We start from the raw sequence: 19,716 nt of genomic DNA on the forward strand, positions 1-19,716 counted from the left end.
TTGCACGTATATATTTGCATATATATATATATGTATATTCATGTGCATATACACTGAATATCTCTATCTATATGTATATATGTGTGTATATACATATACATATGTGTATATGTATATGTACATATATGTATATACATATGTATATACATATGTATATACATATATGTGTGTGCATATATATATATATATATATATATATATACACACACACACACACATATATGTATATTTAGTACATCTACAGTGTTGTGTGACCATTGTCATAGTCTAATTTTAGGACATTTGTTTCACCCCCAAAAGCAACCTCATGCCCTTCGGCATTCCCCCTCTGACAGTCAGTTTTCTCTGCCGACTTGACTGGCCAAATTCAACATTTTTTTTTTCTGGGTGTGAGGGTTGTCCCAGGTGGAATTAGCTTCTGTTAAGAGGGTAGCTCTCTGGTTAAATGTTCTTACCGCAAAACAAAAACAAAACCGTAACCAAAAACAAAAGGGCACAAGGAAACTTTTGGGGAAGGTGAGGGATATGTTTTTCACCTTGGTTGTGGTGCTGGTAACACAAGCGTATACGTATCTCTAAGCTCACTGAATTGTGTAACTTAATCTCGTGCAGTTTTTTTTGTAGACCAATTGTACCACTTATGAAGTGGGGGGCCGGGGGAAGGTGTGGCATGTTTCTCTGACAGGATGAATGTGAAGAGTTAAAAAGGAAACTCACCGGATGTACCTGCCACGATTTAACAGTTCAGCATGTAAGCTATTCCCGGAATAGATTTCCAGAAGAGGACTTTTACCAGCTCCTTGTACCGATGAGGAAGCCCAGACTCAGAGAGAAGATGAGGAAGCCCAGACTCAGAGAGAAGATGAGGAAGCCCAGACTCAGAGAGAAGATGAGGAAGCCCAGACTCAGAGAGAAGATGAGGAAGCCCAGACTCAGAGAGAAGATGAGGAAGCCCAGACTCAGAGAGAAGATGAGGAAGCCCAGACTCAGAGAGAAGTAACCAGGTCCGGATCTTTCAGCAGGCTGGTGGTGCTGGACCCCAGACATACTGGCTCCTGGTCCTAATGCTCTCCCTACCACATTGCTTCTGGAAGCAGCCTCTGTCTAGCCAAGGAAGTTTTATTCCAATTTGGGAAGATGTTCCCTGAAATGGAGAGAAAAGGCAGCCTGCCCTCAAGCTGGGATGTAATGGGGAAATTAGACCAGTGGGTTACTGATCTGTTTTCATTGGAAGCTAATTACATCGTATAGGATAGGAAGAGTGGTAACCAGCTCGTTGATGTCTCTGATGGACAGATGGAGGCTTTGCACTTAGATGGTTATGAGCAGGTCCGGTGTGTGGACTCCAGTTGGCCAGTAGAACACCTCATGCGATTTAATAAAGAGACCATTTCTCTCTAGAATCACAATCTTAATAACTGCACAGATATTCTGGCTATGTGTCTACAGCCCTGAGTTTCTTCCTTACGGGTTTGCCACACAAAATAAACTCCATGCTTGCAGGAAGAGACTTTTGGGTGGAATTCACTTATTAAATTGACAAATCTGCATTGCACGTCTACTGTGTATTATGCATAAGCCTAAAAGCCAGTAATATGCATTGGGTGGAACCAACATAATCCCTGTCTGCATAGGTTCACAAAACATTCAGCTGCAAATACAGACAATCTTGAAATGGTGGCTTCAACAGATCGGGTCTTATTTTTATCATCTGAGAGTATTCTGGAGGTAGGCAGTTCAAGGATGGGGCAGCCATTCAACAATGCTATCGGAGACTGTGACTCTGTATTTTCTTGGTTTTGCCACCTGCAAGGAGGTTTATCCCCATGGCTGCAAGATGGCTGCTGTAGTTCCAGATATCACATCTGTATTCCAAGAGGACCAAAAGCCTTCTCCTCCCAAGGTCTTTTTTTTTTTTCTTACCTTGGGGCTCACCTTCCTAACAGACTCTACTTCTACCTCGTCGGTCAGAATTTTGTCACGTGGCCACCACTGGCTGGAATGTGAAGGGGGAGTTGGATCAGGGTGGTGTTGGATGAGCTATCCTATAGTATCTACCGTACTGCCCGAGTGTCCAAAGGAGCAGGCAGACAGGTAGCAAATGACTTCATCGTTAGTCATTGATTACTACTCGAGAGTCTCAGTGCATGTCTCAGGTTGGGTTTCTTTTGAGGCAGACCCTGAGATAGGGATTTGAGGGCAAGTAATTTTATTTTGGGGGGTGATGCTAGGACACAGTGGTACAAGTGGGGAGGAGGGTGGGGCTCACCTGCCCTGGGAACCTCACAGCTTTCTCCTCCTCTGAGGCTGAGAGAGCTGGCTGTCCTGGGGGCCTTCACCTGCCCGCAATTCCAGCCCTTCACACCCGGGGAGAAAAGTCCATACGTGGGGAGTTGCTGGGTGTGTATAGCAGGATGCTGCAGGCATGAACTAGGAACCCGCGTGCAGGACAGGATATGGCGGGACATTCATCACACTGAACTGGCATATCGTAAGAGCCTTTAACCCAAGCTGGGGTGTCAGCTTCTCCCCAGAGAAGTAATTTTCGAGACCAAGCAAGAAAAAAAAAAGCAGAGGTAAGAGTGTTCCAGTTAAAGGACCCAGAGGCAGGGAAGAATGTCACGTGTTCAAAGCCTGGGCGTGTGAGGCTGGCGAGGCAGTCAGGGCCTCAGGCCCTCAGAGCTGCACGAATCCAGAATCCACTAAATACAAAATGCGTCCTTGCCCATGAAGCCTGGAGCTTTGTCATGAGACGTAACCTTTCTTCTTGACGTCCTGACATCCTCCCTCCTTTCTGCCCTTCTTCTCTTTCTTTTCAAACATTTCCTCCTTGGGGCACCTCGGTGGCTCAGTCACTTAGGCCTCTGACTCTTGGTTTCAGCTCAGGGTGTGATGTCCCAGTCCATGGGATTGGGCTCTGCACAGATAGCTCAAAGCCTGCTTGGGATTCTCTCTCTTTTCCTCTGTCTCTGCCCCTCCTCTGCTCATGCGCTCTCTCTCTCTCTCTCTCTCTCTCTCTCTCTCTCTCTCTCTGTCTCTCTCTCAAAATAAATACACTCTAAAAAATTAAAAAAAAATTTTTCCCTTACATTCTTAAATTGCAGTCCCTCCCACCCCCATCTCAAAGTGCTTTCCACACATACTAATGGTAACATTGCTCTGACTCTGCAGAGGTTACGAAGTGCTTTTACATCCACCAACCTCACCCACTTATCCCATCCTCATAGTGCCCCTTCTGGGAATGGTAGGTAGGAGTACCCCCATTTTACAGCTGAGGAAACTGAGGCTCAGAGAAGGAAGGCACCTTGTCTGGGCTCTCAGGGCCTGTAAGATGCTGGTCTAAGACTCAAAATCAACCTCTGAAGCCCCCTCTCTGATGTTGTCCTCTGCCACTCCCAGACCCAGCATGGTGCCCGGTGTGGCTTTAATTCTAAATGCTGTGGTTTGTTTGGATTCTGCCTCAGGAGCCTTCCAATGTTATCATGCCTCTTCAGTTGACTGGCTGAGTAATGATATCATCCAGTGTCTGATGTGTTTCACCTCTTTCCCTATTTATTGAAAAACATTAGTGTTTTGTTTTTTTTTTAAGAGTGACTGAGCACAGTTAGGTAGATTATATTAAAATCCTCAGGAACAACAGAGTGATGAAAACCAAGCAAGTTATCCTTATAAAGGGGCCTGGAAGAAGTCCTCCTTTTGGGGTTGAGGAAAGTGAGACCTGGTGAAGACACAGGAACAGGCTGGGCGGAGGGGGCATCTTCTGGGCTGGTCTTCTCCTGGTTCCGGTAACAGCACCTTGGTTTTCCTTTGGGAAGCTACCTGATTTTTGCCAGATAAGATACGGGATGCTCAGTTAAATTTGAACTTCAGGTTGGAAAACAACAATTTGTGTGTGTGTGTGTGTGTGTGTGTGTGTGTGTGTGTATGTGTGTGTGTGTGTGTGTAAGTATATTCCAAATATTGCATGGTACATACTTGTACTACATATCTACTCATTGTTTATCTGAAATTCAAATTTGACTTTACTTGCTGCATTGGATAGCCATGACCCCTCTTAGCTCAAATGTTGCAGGGAAACTGATCCACCTTACCTTGGGTCCAGGAAAGGACAGGTGATCTGGGCTTGGCCACCATGGCATTTTATCCCTCCTACCCACAGAGATGAGTCAGAGATGGGGAGATCAGCCTCAATGTTGGAAATTTGCCTGGCACCATTGAAAAAGAGATTCTTTCTTTTGGCTGGGGTCACTCATCTGGACCCCTGGGGTCCAACAAGTGAGGGTCTGCATAAGAATGAAGCCAAGAGAGAGGGGAACAGCAACAGAGAGAGAGAGAGAGAGAGGGAGAGAGAGAGAGAAGAGATTTAACGTTAAAGACGCCACTGGGGGGCCTGGGACCAGCCTCACTGAATTTCACCTCCATCCTGCCTCCCAAGTGCCGATGGAACAGGGGAGGGCTGATCTCATGATGTTGCAAGCGAGGGCAACAGCGACAGTGGGATGGAATTGAAAGCAAAGGCTTCTTTTGGGGATGGTTGTGGGAAAGGCCAGTCCTCATCATGGCGGTGGTGGAGGCAGTGACCGAGTGGAAGGGTGTGCACAGTCAAGGGGAGGGTGTGTCCTTGCTGGCGGTCGTGCTGTTCAGGGTGCAGGTGCTGCGGATGATGAAGGTGCAGATGCCAATGATGGGGGTCAGGATGGTGTTGGTAAGGAGAATAAAGTAACGAGGGAAACAATGGTTCCTGACCTGTCCGTCACCAAGTCTTACCAGCTCTGCCCTCCTCAGAATTTTCAAATTATCTATTCACTTCACTGTCTGTGTACTGCCATCACCACCCAAGTCCAAGCCGCCAGCAGCTCTTGTTGCTTCTATGGCTACGTCCTCGTCACTGACCTCCTTGGTGCCCTTCCTGCCCCTTCGTATGGTCTCTGCTCCGTGCCAAAGTCTGCATGGAGCGTGACATTTAAAAAAATGTAAATTGGGGCGCCTGGGTGGCGCAGTCGGTTAAGCGTCCGACTTCAGCCAGGTCACGATCTCGCGGTCCGTGAGTTCGAGCCCCGCGTCAGGCTCTGGGCTGATGGCTCAGAGCCTGGAGCCTGTTTCCGATTCTGTGTCTCCCTCTCTCTCTGCCCCTCGCCCGTTCATGCTCTGTCTCTCTCTGTCCCAAAAATAAAATAAACGTTGAAAAAAAAATTTATGAAAAAAAAATTTATAAAAAAAAATGTAAATTTGGGGCGCCTGGGTGGCGCAGTCGGTTAAGCGTCCGACTTCAGCCAGGTCACGATCTCGCGGTCCGGGAGTTCGAGCCCCGCGTCGGGCTCTGTGCTGACAGCTCGGAGCCTGGAGTCCGTTTCAGATTCAGGGTCTCCCTCTCTCTCTGCCCCTCCCCTGTTCATGCTCTGTCTCTCTGTGTCTCAAAAATAAACGTTAAAAAAAAATTTAAAAAAAAAGAATATATTGAAGGGGCGCCTGTCTGACTCTTGGTTTCCGCTCAGGTCATGACCTCACGGTTTCATGAGTTCGAGCCCCACATGGGCTCTGTGCCGATAGCGCGAAGCCTGCTTGAGGTTCTTCCCCTTTCTCTAGTCCTCCCCCACTCGCACTCCCTCTCTCTCAAAATAAATAACTAAATAAACTTAAAAAAATATACATGAAGAACTCCTACAACAACAACAAAATCAAATACCTGTATGCAAAAAATGGGCAAAGGCACCTGGGTGGCTCAGTCAGGTGAGCATCTGCCTTTGACTCAGGTCATGATCTCACAGTCTGTGAGTTTGAGCCCCGTGTCGGGCTCTGTGCTAACAGCTCAGAGCCTGGAGTCCGTTTCAGATTCAGGGTCTCCCTCTCTCTCTGCCCCTCCCCTGTTCATGCTCTGTCTCTCTCTGTCTCAAAAATAAATAAACGTTAAAAAAATTAAAAAAAAAAAAGAAGAGGATGGTGATGGTGGTGATGGTGGTGGCAGTGATGGAGGTCTTCCGCGAAGGGGCAGGGGAGGCGATAGACTCAGAGCACCTGGCCTAGCCCATCGCTTTAAAAAACTTTCATGAAAAATGGGCCCGCCTTTTGCCTCTGCAGTCGACCTAGAAATACCAACCAGAGGTGGGTTTTGGACGAAGTGTATTGGAGCTGGAGGAAGAGGGGCTGTTGAAGACTGCCAGGCCCTCGAGGCCCCGCGGCCTTCCTCCCAGGTTGTGGGAGGGCTGCCCTCCTGCAGTCCACCACCGAGAACTTCCGTACTTGTCTGGACGAGGGATGGGGGGCCGGAGGGGAAGCCGTGGGAAGGCCCCGAGCACGTGTGGCTGGAAGTGGGGAGAGCCGGGAGGGCTGGGGCGGAAAGGGCCAGGCAGGGCAGACTGGGTGACTGCCGGGCCGGACATAGGGAAGAGAGCCTGGGAGGAAAGTAGGGGGTGGGAGTGGAGGGCTGGGGTGGGGTGCGAGCGAGGCGGGGGAGGTCCAAGGGGAGGGATGAGGGCTCGGATGGGGGTCTGAAGGCGGAGGTGGAAGGCCGGGGTCTCAGGGGCGGGGTCTGAGAGTGGCGGTGGCTCCGCGAGGCCGGGGCGGTTGAGGGAGGGGCGCTGGCAGGTCCGCGGGCGCAGGTGAGGGTCTGAGGGCGGAGCCAGGGCCGGAGGGAGGGCTGGCGGACGGCAGGCCCGCGCGGCTCCGAGTCCCGAGGCTGGGGAGCCGGAGCTGGGAGCCGCGGGCGGCGGTCCCGGCTGCGCCATGCGGGTGCACCTGGGCGCGCTGGCGGGCGCGGCGGCGCTGACCGGGGCGCTCAGCTTCGTGCTCCTGGCGGCCGCCATCGGCACAGACTTCTGGTACATCATTGACACCGAGCGGCTGGAGCGGGGCGGCCCGGGCGTGCGGGGCCGGGCGGGGGCCGCCAACCGCAGCCAGCTCGAACCTCTGAGCTCGCACTCCGGCCTCTGGCGCACCTGCCGGGGTAAGGCTGAGCGCGGGGACCCTGCGCGCTGCGCGCCCGCCGGGGACCTGTTGCCGGGCTCGCAGCTCTTCCCCTGCCCCCCACGCACCCCCCGCCGCCCCAAGGCACAAAACGGGGGGTCTGGGCCCGGGCCAGGTGGGCGGGGGGCTGCAGAGCGGGGCTGGTCCGGCCGCAGCTGCTCCGGGCTCCGCACGATCCTCCCCCGGGGCGGCAGCCAGGGTGGGCGCGGGGGGCGAGGCCACCGGCTGGGGTCCCCGCTCCGGGCCCGCAGCCGCTGATTCCTCCGCCCCATCTAGTCCAGAGCCCGTGTGCGCCGCTGATGAACCCCTTCTGGCAGGAAAACGTGACCGTCAGCGACTCAAGCCGGCAACTTCTCAGTGAGTCCCGGGAGGTTGGGGATCGGGGGAGAATCCCGGGTCTGGACGCCAGGTTTGGGGCTCTCCTCCAAAGAGCGGGGCCAGGGCGCTGCGGAGGGGGCGCTCCGGTACCGGGCCGGGGAGGGGAGGGGCAGGGGCGGGGCCTCTCTTGCTCCACAGGTTACATCGTGTGGTTTAGAATTCATTCGACAAACGTTCATCACAGGCTTTCTATGTGCCAGGCACTCATGCTGACAATTAAGACCTAGGTCATGCCCTCCAGGAGCTCAGATACTAGCTGCGGAGACCGATGTAGAAATGCACAGTCACGTTTCAGAGTGACAAGCAGCGGGGGTGCGGGGTGGAAGAGACCCCTAAACCAGCCTGGGGACCCGAATGCTGAAAAGAGAGATCTTAGCCCATAGATCCGAAGGCACGCCCCGTGTCAGCCTTATTTGTATCCTCAGTGCTGAGAACAAGCGCTTGGATTTGTGCAATGATTCAAGACAGGCAATCAAGGGGCAGAGAGCAGCCCCCTCCCTCCAGGGGAAATGAACATAATAGTTCAGTATCTTCACCGGGACTCGCAGTGGACCAGACATGGAGCTAAATGCTTTGCATCTATGTTTTCATTTAATGTGCACCTGCTGTGCTCTGGAGTTAGTATCATCTCCATTATTGCCTTCATTTTTCAGGAAGGTACCATAGAAACAATCTGATGAGGCAGTGAGGGCTAAGCTCCATAGACCCTGAGAAATGTGAGTAGCTCTGGGTAGGCTTGTTGGGGCTTGGGGACAAAGGTGAAGTCGCTGGCCAGGGTGCCTCTCCACTTCCCTTCTCCCCCTTGCTCTTTTTCTCTGGCTAGAATGTGCTAAATTTCCTCCTGCTGCTGGGACTTTGCACGTGCCATTTCCTCTGCCTGAGCTCTCCCTGCTCCCGTCCTGCCAGCTTGACTTGCTCCGCTTCTACTCATAGCACAGGTTTTGTGACAGTTTTTGAGTCAAAGTCTGGCTCCCTCATTAGACCATGAAAACATGAGGGCAGGGACCATGTCTGTCTTGCCTCAGCTTGATGCCCAATATTTAGCACAGAACCTGGCATGGAGTGGGGTCAAAGCCAAGATTTGCTGAGCAGGGGTGAGAATGAGTATATTATAGTATGTTAGAAGTGGAACATAAATTAATAAATATGTCAGTGAAACAGACCCTTTCTCCGAAGTCCGGTGGTGTGCCGGGAAAGAGTTAACAAGGGTCTTTCTGGGGAAGGAGGGAGTCTCCTGGTTTGATCTGAAGCATTTGCCGATTTCTGTGGTGTAGATGTTTCAAGCTGTCAACATGATGTCAACTGGCTCCCCCAAATCCCCAAAACTTAGCTGTTGGCTCTCATGAGGTGATAGAACCCAGTCCCACTGCATAAGGTCCCAGTGAAGGAGATGTCCCCTAGACCCTTGAAATATGTGGGAGATGAGGGAACTCTGTCTTCAGCCCCAGGCAGAGCAGAATCAATGTTTGGTGTTCCTAGAGCATCATTTCAAGAATAATCAAGAGTTCCTGGCCTTGACGTGAGGGAGGTGGGTGTCAAATGGCAACCCAGACCTTTAGCAGGACACTCTGTGCTCCTGGGACAGGTGTCTTAACCTCTCCGAGCCTCAGTTCCCTCATTGGCAAAGCGGGCATACCACCCATCTCTCTTCATGAGGATGCGGGGAGGATGGGATGGGCGGGTGCGTTTGAGGAGCCTCAGCGGTGCCTGTGCTCCATGAGTCCACCTTGAGTCGGAGTTGCTGCTACACCACGAAGGCTGCCCCTGAAGGGTCTGAAGACCGCATGCTCGTTGCACACCACCCCCAGAAAGAGCCTTTTCTCAGACTCCCTTTATCCCCAGAATGAACCGTGAATCTTGGCCAAGCTCTTTTGTTATGTGAAGATGTTCCTTTCCTTCGAGGACCTGCTTTTGAGGCCGTAGACGAGACAGGACAGTTGTCAAAGCAGCACGTTCTCCGAGTCAGCTTCCTAGACAAATCCCAGTGGGAGTGTCTGGGGAAGGAGTCTTGGGTTTTTTCCTGCAAGGAAACCCAAGCAGGCAGACCACTCCAGAGCCTGCTAAAAACCCACCTTGCTTGGATGTTTTGTCTTCAGATTAGCTCTGGGGTTGACATGGGTTTGGTTGCTTGGCCAGGGACTGGAATTATTTTTTTTTGGGGGGGGGGGCGCTCATCAGATTACATACCGTGTCGAAAAAAGAGCCATAATCTAGAAACAACCAGGCTAGCTGCATCAGCCAGGAGTCTTTTGGTGAAACACAAATCATCCTTGTTTAAACAAGAAGAGGAATTCTTGGTCTGCTTGAAAAGTTCAAGTGTGCTGGGATCCAGAGAGCTAAACTCAATTTCTTTCTTCTCCTCTCTGCGCTTTGCTTCTGTTTGGGTCCTGTTTTCAACAAGTCCTCTCCAGTCTCAGCAACCCAAGCGGCAGGAGGCTCTCTGTTTCCCAAAAGTCTGCAGAAACTTCCAAATAGGCTTCTCATTGGGCCACATTGGATCACAAGCCCAGGTCTGAGCCAATCATTGTGGCCGAGGGGATGGGATGTGGTGATTGGCCGGGCAGAGTCGGCGCTTGTAACTTGGGATAGGAGCAGGGCCAGTCCTGTCATGGAGGGGTGCCCCCATATCTGACCAGCTGTGTGACTTCTGGCAGGTCCCCTGCTTCCATAAATGGGCTGCTCTGAGACGGAATGATATCACATAAGCAAAGCAGCATAGTGACACCATGCATAGTGGGAGCTCAATTAATGTCGCCTCCTCCTGCTCTAAGTCACATTGCCTCCCTGAGCCTCAGGCTTCTCATGTGTAAAATGGAGCTAATCACTAGAGACTTAGTCCATAAGTATTCCTTCTCACACTGGGCTAGACGGGCGGGGGGCTAGAACATGAGGAGACAGGTGCGTCTCACACAGAGTTTAGAGTCTAGCGCAGAAGGCAGATAATAAACACACGGGCCAGTGACTAAATAAACGTAAACTTGTTTCAAATAGTAGCAGGTTTACAAAGGGAATGAAGCAGGGTCACCTTTCCGTGTAGTGGTTGAAGGACAGCGAGAGGAACAGCCAATATTTATGGAACAGTCGCGTGTGCCCGATGCTATTCTGAGCACTTTGCATATATCACCTCACTTAATCTTCACGACAGTCTCACAAGGCAGGAACTTTTATTATCACCCTCACTTTTCAAATGAAGAAACTGAAGGACAGAGAGGTTAGGTAAGTTATCAAAGTTTGCACAGTAACAGGTTGGTCTGGGAATTGAATCCAGGCCGTTGCTACCCTTTGAGAATGAGACGACACTGAGTACGATTCGCACGTAATGTGAGCGTGCCGAGCCCGAGGCCATCGGAGTCCAGAAGAGGAGCTTTTGGCTCTTTCCTGGAGTCAGAGTCCCCATCCTACACTGCCTCTTCTGACAAGGAATCAGATCGAGATTACCAGGGGGCTTAGCATGAGCAGAGCTGTGCAGTAGATTTGGGGTGGTGGGGGAGGTCCAGAGACAGCTGGAAGGCCGGTGTTTCTGGAGACAGCGTGGAAAGTGGGTCTGGTTTTTTCTTCTTTGATGTATTTATTTAAAAAGTTTTAATGTTTATTTATTTTTGAGAGAGAGAGAGAATGAGCTGGGGAGGGGCAGAGAAAGACAGAGACACAGAATCTGAAACAGGCTCCAGGCTCTGAGCGGTCAGCACAGAGCCCGACGCGGGGCTGGAACCCACGAACTGTGAGACCGTGACCTGAGCCAAAGTCGGACGCTTAACCGACTAAGCCACTCAGGTGCCCCTCTATTTTTTATTTTTGAGAGAGAAAGAGAGAGCGTGAGTGGGGGAGGTGCAGAGAGAGGGGGACAGAGGGTCTGAGGTGGGCTCCATGCTGACAGCAGAGAGCCCGATGTGAGGCTCGAACTCATGACTTGAGCCGAAGTCAGATGCTCAACTGACTGAGCCCCCCAGGTACCCCTAGAAAGTGCTTCTTACGCACACCTCAAGTCCTGCCTGTTCCTTACTTTGGCTGCATCTCCTAAGAGCCAGGAAAAAGGTCAGACTGATCCTCCTACAGCCAAATGCATCAGACAAGGAGAGGCCAAACGCCTCGCCCAACACAGCACAGCAGGGGCAGAAGCTGGACGGAGGGCCAGAGGCCTGGCCTGCTTGTCCTCTGAGGAGGTGATGTTGCAAAAATCACAAGACTGGATCTCCAGTCCTTCTGGGAACCCAGCTGTTGCAGCGGTGTGGAAAATTAAAACCAGCCCTCCCATGATGCTTGGTGCAGATTTCAAGAGTAGAGATGGTGGGGGACAGAAAGAAAGGGATTGGGGACATAATGGCATTCAGAGGCTGCCTGAATCCAGGGGGAGATTCTCAGTGTGACTTATGCATAGCTGTGTGGTAGGCAGGAGGGTTTCAGCATCTCCGGGCACAAAGGCCCTCTTGGCTGCCTCTTGGTGTGCCTGTTGAAAGTCAAGTATACACTTTAAACGAACAAGGAGCCACTCTGGAAAACAGTGTGGAGGTTCCCCCCAAAATTAAAAATAGACCTACTCTATGACCCAGCAATAGCACTGCTAGGAATTTACCCAAGGGTTACAGGAGTACTGATGCATAGGGGCACTTGTACCCCAATGTTTATAGCAGCACTCTCAACAATAGCCAAATTGTGGAAAAAGCCTAAATGTCCATCAACTGATGAATGGATAAAGAAATTGTGGTTTATATACACAATGGAGTACTGCGTGGCAATGAGGAAGAATGAAATATGGCCCTTTGTAGTAACGTGGATGGAACTGGAGAGTGTGATGCTAAGTGAAATAAGCCATACAGAGAAAGACAGATACCATATGTTTTCACTCTTATGTGGATCCTGAGAAACTTAACAGAAACCCATGGGGGAGGGGAAGGAAAAAAAAAGAAAAAAAAGAGGTTAGAGTGGGAGAGAGCCAAAGCATAAGAGACTCTTAAAAACTGAGAACAAACTGAGGGTTGATGGGGGGTGGGAAGGAGGGGAGGGTAGGTGATGGGCATTGAAGAGGGCATCTTTTGCGATGAGCACTGGGTGTTGTCTGGAAACTAATTTGACAATAAATTTCATATAATAAAAAAAATAAAATAAATTAAAAAAATAAATGAACAAGGAAACAAAAGATTCATATTCGAAGTGATTCCTCTTCTTGGGATCCTACTATGAGGTTTCTAAGAAGAGGCTCACCCAAACCGTGTTTGTAACAGCAGAGAACAAGGTACGACCTCAGTGCTCATGGGTGGAGATATGCTACGTGTCTGCCTGTGGTATGTTTATTCTTCGGAAGATGATGTAAATCCATAAAGAAGAGTATACTAAAGTGGATAAAATGCCAAGAAATACCGTGGAGTGAATAAAGCAAGTTCCAGAGTGTTATGGGTAGTGTGATGCTATTCCCAACACGATCTCTTTGTTATGAGTACGACCAAAAACAATAAGATGCACCTTTATTTACGTGCCATTAGGAAAGGAAGCAACACGGCCATTGTAAGTCTGAGATGCTGTGGAAGGTCCAGCACATGATGTTTTCAGATTGAAGGGTGCCCTTTAGAATTAGAGAGACAGGTGAATACCTAGGAAGATACGTAAACATATGGAAAGAAGACTGGAAGTATGTACATCCAAGCATTGACAAGAGGTTCGCTCTGGGGAGGAGAGGACGAAGGAGGGGTTGAGGTGGTGGCCACACCGGTCTTGTCTCCGTTTCTTGGAAGGACAATGTTGTTGTGTTTGCTAGAGCAAGCCCCAGGAGGATGCCCCCGGGTGGTTGGATTTCTCCTAAGCATGGCTCCTGGGACCTTGGTGAGCACCCCCTGGCTCTCCAGCTGCAAGAGCTGGGATGTGAGGATGCTTCCAGATAACTCCGGCTTCGTGGACTTGGTGCTTTCTGGCCCCTCGTCCAGGAACACCTGCCCCCACGCCTTCTCATCTGACCTTACGTCCAGACCTCTTCTGCAGCCCTGAGAGACCTTCCTAATCCCCAGACTGGGTGAAACGCCCGTCTTACCACCCCTTTGTCAGCCTCCTTGGCTGTTCCATCTCCGCTGCTCCACCTTGAGCAACTGACCTGCGTGTCTTGAACCTCACTTTCCTCATCTGTGAAATGGGAATCACAGTTCTTACCTGGTGGAGCCCAGGATGTTGGAGGGCAAGAAGGAAACGGTTATTCTCACACTTGGCGCTCATTAACAGCTTGGCAAAGTCAAAGCCCTTGGTCCAACGGACAGGAGAGGAAGCAGGCTTTTGGGAGACAATGACAGTCACCTGGGTACAGGTAGAGTCGGGAATTGAACCCAGGTCTTTGCTTGTAGAGCCCTGCTTTGCCCGCGTCACAGTAATGCATCTTGGGTTGCACGATGTCGTCCCTGTTCTCAAAAGGACTGAGTTCTGTGTGGTCACAACAGATTCAAGGACAAATATGTAAAAATTTGTTTCTTTTTAAAAAATTTTTTAAAAATTTAAATCCAATTTAATTAACATATAGTGTAATAATGACTTCAGGAGTAGAATTTAGTGATTCATCACTTACATACGACACCCAGTGGTCGTCCCAACAAGTGCCCTCCTAAGGCCCATCGCCCGTCTAGCCCATCCCCAACCCACCTCCCCTCCATCAACCCTCAGCTTGTTGTCTGTATTTAAGAGTCTGTTTTGGTTTGCCTCCCTCTCTCTTTTAATCTTATTTTTCCTTCAAATTAAAAAAAAAAATTCACTTCCTTACCAGGCACGGTAGGACTGAGTATCTCTGAGCCCTTCCTGGGGCTCAGCGTCGCTTTGACAAGGTTTGAAAATAAAGTCAGTGTGACATTTCCCCCTTTGGGAGATGGTTCCTGAGATTTTCTTCTTTTGCCAGTGCCTCGGATATTTCTGGAGAGAGTTGTGTCTCTGCTTTCTTTAAGAGCACGACTATTCCTTGGGTAACCACCCTGGGGCTGCCTGACCTCGCTGGCATTGTGGAATTGGAAGCCTGGTTTTCCCAGTGAGCAGTTCTTTGAACAGTGTGAAAACGGGATGATCACAATAATCTTTTCCTTGGCATGAACATTTTTGCCTCTTTCTGTATTTGCTCTTGTCTTTACTTGCCACAAAGCACTTCTATATTGAAAGGTCTCTTGCCCTTGGACAACACATTTGCCCTTGATAAAACAATACCTGTCAACATTTATGATGATTATTATTCTATGTAGTAATCTTGGCTACTATCTGTTGAGCTGCTACCATAAACACTGTACTGGATTGGAAGGTGTCACCCCCTCTCCCCCCAAAAAAGAAAGATACGTCCATGTCCTAACCCCTGGTCCGTGGAGATGTGACCTTATTTGTAAACAGTGTCCTTGTACATGTAATTAAGTTCAGGATCTTAAAAAAATTTTTTTTTAAGTTTATTTACTTCTGGGAGAGAGAGAGAGAGAGGGAGAGAGAGAGAGGCAGAGAGAGAGGGAGACACAGAATCTGAAATAGGCTCCAGGCTCTGAGCTGTCAGCACAGAGCCAGACGCGGGGCTCGAACCCACCAACCATGAGATCATGACCTGAGCCGAAGTCGGACGCTTAACCGACTGAGCCACCCAGCCTCCCCAGAAGTGGATACATTTCTAAGGGGAACAGAACTCAGAATCAATATTCATGCCCCACGTCTGTGGCTCTGGAAATAACAAAGACTAGGACACACACACACACACACACACACACACACACACACACACACACACGCTCACACCCCACAAGAAGCTCAGCCAAACTTCAGCAGGAGATTTTACAACTCTCCCACAGGAAGCCTGTTCTTACCCAGACATTTAATTGAACGTGTACGTCAAGTCAGCTTGCGGCGTGTCTGGGGAAACTCACACGCCGTGCCGCCGGGCTGAACCCGCCCCAGGAAACCTCATTAATTTCTAAATGAGAAATGATTTCCCTTCCCAGCCATAGTCTGGAGGCAATGCCATACAGGGCCACAGATCTTACAGGTTCTGGCTCAAGACTTTTCCTTAAGGTCCTTAAGGAAGGAAGGAAGGAAGGAAGGAAGGAAGGAAGGAAGGAAGGAAGGAGGGAGGGAGGGAGGGAGGGAGGGAGGGAAGGAGGGAAGGAGGGAAGAAGGGAGGCAATGCCATACAGGGCCACAGATCTTACAGGTTCTGGCCCAAGACTTTTCCGGAAGGAAGGAAGGAAGGAAGGAAGGAAGGAAGGAAGGAAGATAGGAAGGAAGGAAGGAAGATAGGAAGGAAGGAAGGAAGGAAGGAAGGAAGGAAGGAAGGAAGGAAGGAAGGAAGGAAGGAAGGAAGGAAGAAGGGAGGTCAGTCTTGTTTCCTTGACTTGCCAGGGCTGGTAGCATTTAGAGGGCTGAAGACAAGGTGATCTGGTCACAGTGGGTGTCGGACCGGATTATTGTCTCCATCATTGTTACTACTGGCAAGGTCACCATCTATCTAGTACTTACCACATGGTTTACGCTTCCCTGTGCTGCCCCATCATCTTCACGCACGCCGTCCTTATGGTAATACTGTGAGTTCCATATTACTGCCTCCGTTTCACAGATGTGGACAGGGAGGTTCTGTGGAGTTAAGTGACATGCCCATGGCCCCATAGTCAGCCTGAATTCAGATGCAGAGCATCTGGCTCTCAAGTCCATCGTTTTAACCAATGGGGTGCTTGCCTGACATACAGCATTATATTAGTGTCGGGGGAGGGGCGCCTGGGTGGCCTAGTCGGTTGAGTGTCCCACTTCGGCTCAGGTCACAATCTCAGAGTTCGTGAGTTCGAGCCCCGCGTGGGGCTCTGTGCGGACGGCTCAGAGCCTGGAGCCGGCTTCGGATTCTGTGCCTCCCTCTCTCTCTGCCCCTCCCCTACTCACACTCTGTCTCCCTCTCCCTCAAAAATAAATAAACACTAAAAAAGTTTTTAAAAATATATTAGTGTCAGGGGTACAACATAGGGATTCGACAATTCTGTACATGATGCTCAGTGCTCATCATGACAGGTGTAGTCACCATCTGTCTCTATACAACGTTACTACGGTATTAATGACTATAGTCCCCATGCAGTGACTCATTTATCTTATACTTGGGAGTGTGTACCTCTTAACTCCCTTTATGTCACTTGTCCCGCCTCCCCCCCTTGCTGGTAGCCACCAGTTTGTTCTGGGCATGAAAGTGTTTTCTGTTTGCTCATTCACTTGTCTTTTAGATTCTACATCAGTGAAATCGGATGGTATGTGTCTTTCTCTTAACTTCATTTAGACGAGGGAATATTACTCAGCCATGAAAAAGAGTGAGGTCTTGACACGGTAGTAACAACGCTGTTAATTTTTGCTCCCAGCACCCGGGGCCTGGCCTCTAGGTGGTGCACAGTGTTTGTTGATTGACTGCAGGATGTTGCTAACCCTCCTCTGCCCGCTGTCCTCCTCTCTCTTCTAAGCCATGCACGGGACATTTGTGATTCTGCTGCCGCTCAGCCTTATCCTGATGGTTTTTGGGGGGATGACGGGGTTTCTGAGCTTCCTCCTTCGAGTCTCCATCCTCCTCCTGCTCACAGGGACCCTCTTCCTCTTTGGAGGTAGGTGCCCCCATGCGTGGAGCGCGGGCTTCGGAAGGGGATGTGCATGAACCCTCGGCAGGGGTGGGTGGGGCGGGCGTCCCATTCCCTCTCTGGGTCTCGGTTTCCCCATCTGTGACATGGGGATGTCCATATGTGACATCCTGTCCACATAGCTGGGTGGGGTGAATGGTTTTGACCCAGGGTCCCTGGGTCTGTGGCCCCAAGAGAGAAGCAGAGGGCAGGGGCAGATCCTCAGGATTGCTTTCCTGGTTTCACAGAAGACGCTGACAGCTTCCGCTTGAGGGCTGTGGGTCGGCCGGAGACCCTTGGTCTTCATGTCTCTCTGCTGTCCTGACAGATCCTGCTTGATGCTTGCTTAAAAAATGGGCAATGCCTGTCATCCCTGTGGTCTGGCAGACCAGAGGCTTTCAAAGATGGGCTCCAGCGCGAGGCTGGGAGCGTAAGGCCTCCCTCCTTGAAAACAAAACAAAACAAAACAAAACAAAACAAAACAAAACAAAACAAGAACAGAGGTGATGCACACACCTGGGGTCCATGGAGGAAAAAACCCAAAAAGAATGTTTGGACGTAAAAATATCATGAGGCTCAGATGTCCTGCAATCACCCACTACTGTTACCAATACTGGCGTTAACAGCTCACTCAGTGACTAATTCTCGAAACCACGCTGGCCAGTCGTACTTTCTGCAGTGGCGGGAAGTTTGATCCGCGCTGTGCCAAGGGGGAGCCTCGAACCAGGCTGTGGGGCGCTTGAGGTGTGGCGGATGCCCGGGAGGCCTGAGGGGTTCGTTTAAATTGGTTTAAGTCGTCCCCTGTAGCCAGCAGCTGTGGCCCTGGACGGCACTGCCCTAGTTCATGGTCTATGGAGGCCCACCGCGTGCCAGCCCCGTTCTGGGCGCCAGGGGAATCCAGGACGAAGCCCCTGGAACTCATAGCCCGTTGTCGGGGGGTGGACGTCAGCTCAGTGATCTCACAAATGCAAAATGCGCCTCTGACCTGGACAGTGACGGAGGGCCGTGAGGTGCTGTGAAACTACAGGGGGTTTGACCTGCTCTGGGAGGTCCTGGAATCAACACGAGCTGAGATGTGGTGACGAACAGGAGTTTTTGCGGGCAGAAGGGACAGGGAAGGGAGCAGAGGGGGAGGAGGAGGGGAAAGGAGGGGGGAGGGGGAGGAGCAGGAGGAGGAGGACGCAGAGCCCCGGGGTTTGATCTGCCCTCCTTTGCCTGTCCCGCAGCCTTGGTGACCCTCGCTGGAATGAGCGTCTACATCGCGTACTCGGCCGCCGCCTTCCAGGAGGCACTGTGTCTCCTGGAGGAGAGGGCCCTCCTGGACCAGGTGGACATCCGCTTCGGCTGGTCCCTGGCCCTGGGCTGGATCAGCTTCGTCACCGAGCTGTTCACCGGGGTGGCCTTTGTGGTGGCGGCCCGTGTGCTCAGCCTGAGGCAGAGGCAGGACCAGGCCGTCTGAGCCCGGGTGCCTGGTCCGCTGGGAGGGAGGGGCTGGCCGGGGGCGGCTGGGACCCATTGTGGGGGGGGGGGGCTGCAGTCTCCACCTCCTCAGCCCGAGAGCCGCTGTGGACTGAGCTCCGGACCCGGCTGTCAACTTCGTGCCGTGTGTGCGGCCGGGCCGGTGCATCTGTGTGTCCGTGCACGTGTGTGTCCGTGCGGGCCGGAGGGAGCTGCGGGAGTGCAGAATCCCCATCACCTGGAGTGACAAACACACCCCCTTCATCGTAAGCGGAGCCTCCCAGTGTCCGCAGCCCCCCTCCCCCCCCCCCCCCCCCGCCTTCATGTCAGCCCTCACCCCATGCCCCTGCGCAGTGGATCGGCTCGCCTTCTTTGCCAAGGACACGGGAGACCAGAGAGGTCAGGAGAGCTGCAGAAAGGTGCACAGTGAGCTGGTGGTGTTTTCCTCGCTGCAGGGACAGTGCTCAGTCCTTTCCCTCGGCTGCTCTGAGCCGGTTTAGCGGCTGGCTGCAGGGTGCTTGCTGTGGGTGGCTGTGCTGCGACCTGGAACCCAGGGGGGGCGCGGGCAGTGCGAAAGCAGGGGACGAGAGCAGAAGTCTGGGCTTCTCACCAGCCAGGCCGTGCACACGTCCTGCCGAAGTCAGCCGGGTGCGTGCTCGTCCCGCCTGGAGTCCCGGGGCTCGAGTGAGTCCGGTTCACTCGGAGCGGAGATTCTGCGATCAGGGGCCGTGCTTTGAGACGTCACGCGATCGTCCCGGACGTGAAGGCCTGAGGGCCTCTGGTGGTCAGTGCGCTGGTCCCCTTGCGTGTGGCTTCATCGCTGTTGCCGGGGAGGACCACCGACACGCTCACAACGGGCGGGAAGAGGAATCGGCAGGCTTGGGGCTCGCAGGAAGGAACAGTCAGCAGACTCGCCCGGGGAGGGAAGAACGACGAGCACGTTCGCGCTCGGTGGGCGAGAACATCCTCACAGACGCAGCAACAACTCCTGGGCAGTTGTCTTGGCCCTTAGTTTCCACGTGAGTGTGTTGACTGAGCCTGCTTCCCTGGCCACAAGCCCACGGCTGGCGAGGTCCACACACGCCGGGAATGCGGAAACCAGGGTCCCCCGAGGAATCGGCACATCTCAGTCGTCACCGGCATTTAAACAGTGAGCAGGGGCCACCTCAGGAAACTGTGCATTTCTAACACGCCTCCAGAAGGGAGGTGTTTGTTGTAAAGTGTCCCCCCCGCCCCGCCCTGCTGTCCCCACACACGGTCTTCTGTCCCAGGTGTGAAGTCCGCCGTGGACCAAGTCCTGGTGACACTTTTCCAGCTCTTGTGTAATGACACAACGTTA

The 19,716-nt window shown here is 51.8% G+C and overlaps 1 protein-coding gene across 1 annotated transcript; it reads left to right on the forward strand.

Moving 5' to 3' along the window:
- Positions 1 to 6,591: 6,591 nt before the first annotated feature.
- Positions 6,592 to 18,405, forward strand: TMEM114 (transmembrane protein 114). Its single transcript, XM_045047904.1, has 4 exons — positions 6,592 to 6,943; positions 7,240 to 7,320; positions 16,770 to 16,907; positions 18,146 to 18,405. The coding sequence occupies exons 1-4, from the start codon at positions 6,724 to 6,726 to the stop codon at positions 18,376 to 18,378; spliced, it is 672 nt and encodes a 223-aa protein (XP_044903839.1). The 5' UTR covers positions 6,592 to 6,723; the 3' UTR covers positions 18,379 to 18,405.
- The last annotated feature ends 1,311 nt before the right edge of the window (positions 18,406 to 19,716 follow it).

The sequence above is a fragment of the Felis catus genome, chromosome E3 (genome assembly GCF_018350175.1).
Source record: "Felis catus isolate Fca126 chromosome E3, F.catus_Fca126_mat1.0, whole genome shotgun sequence".
NCBI lineage: Eukaryota > Metazoa > Chordata > Mammalia > Carnivora > Felidae > Felis > Felis catus.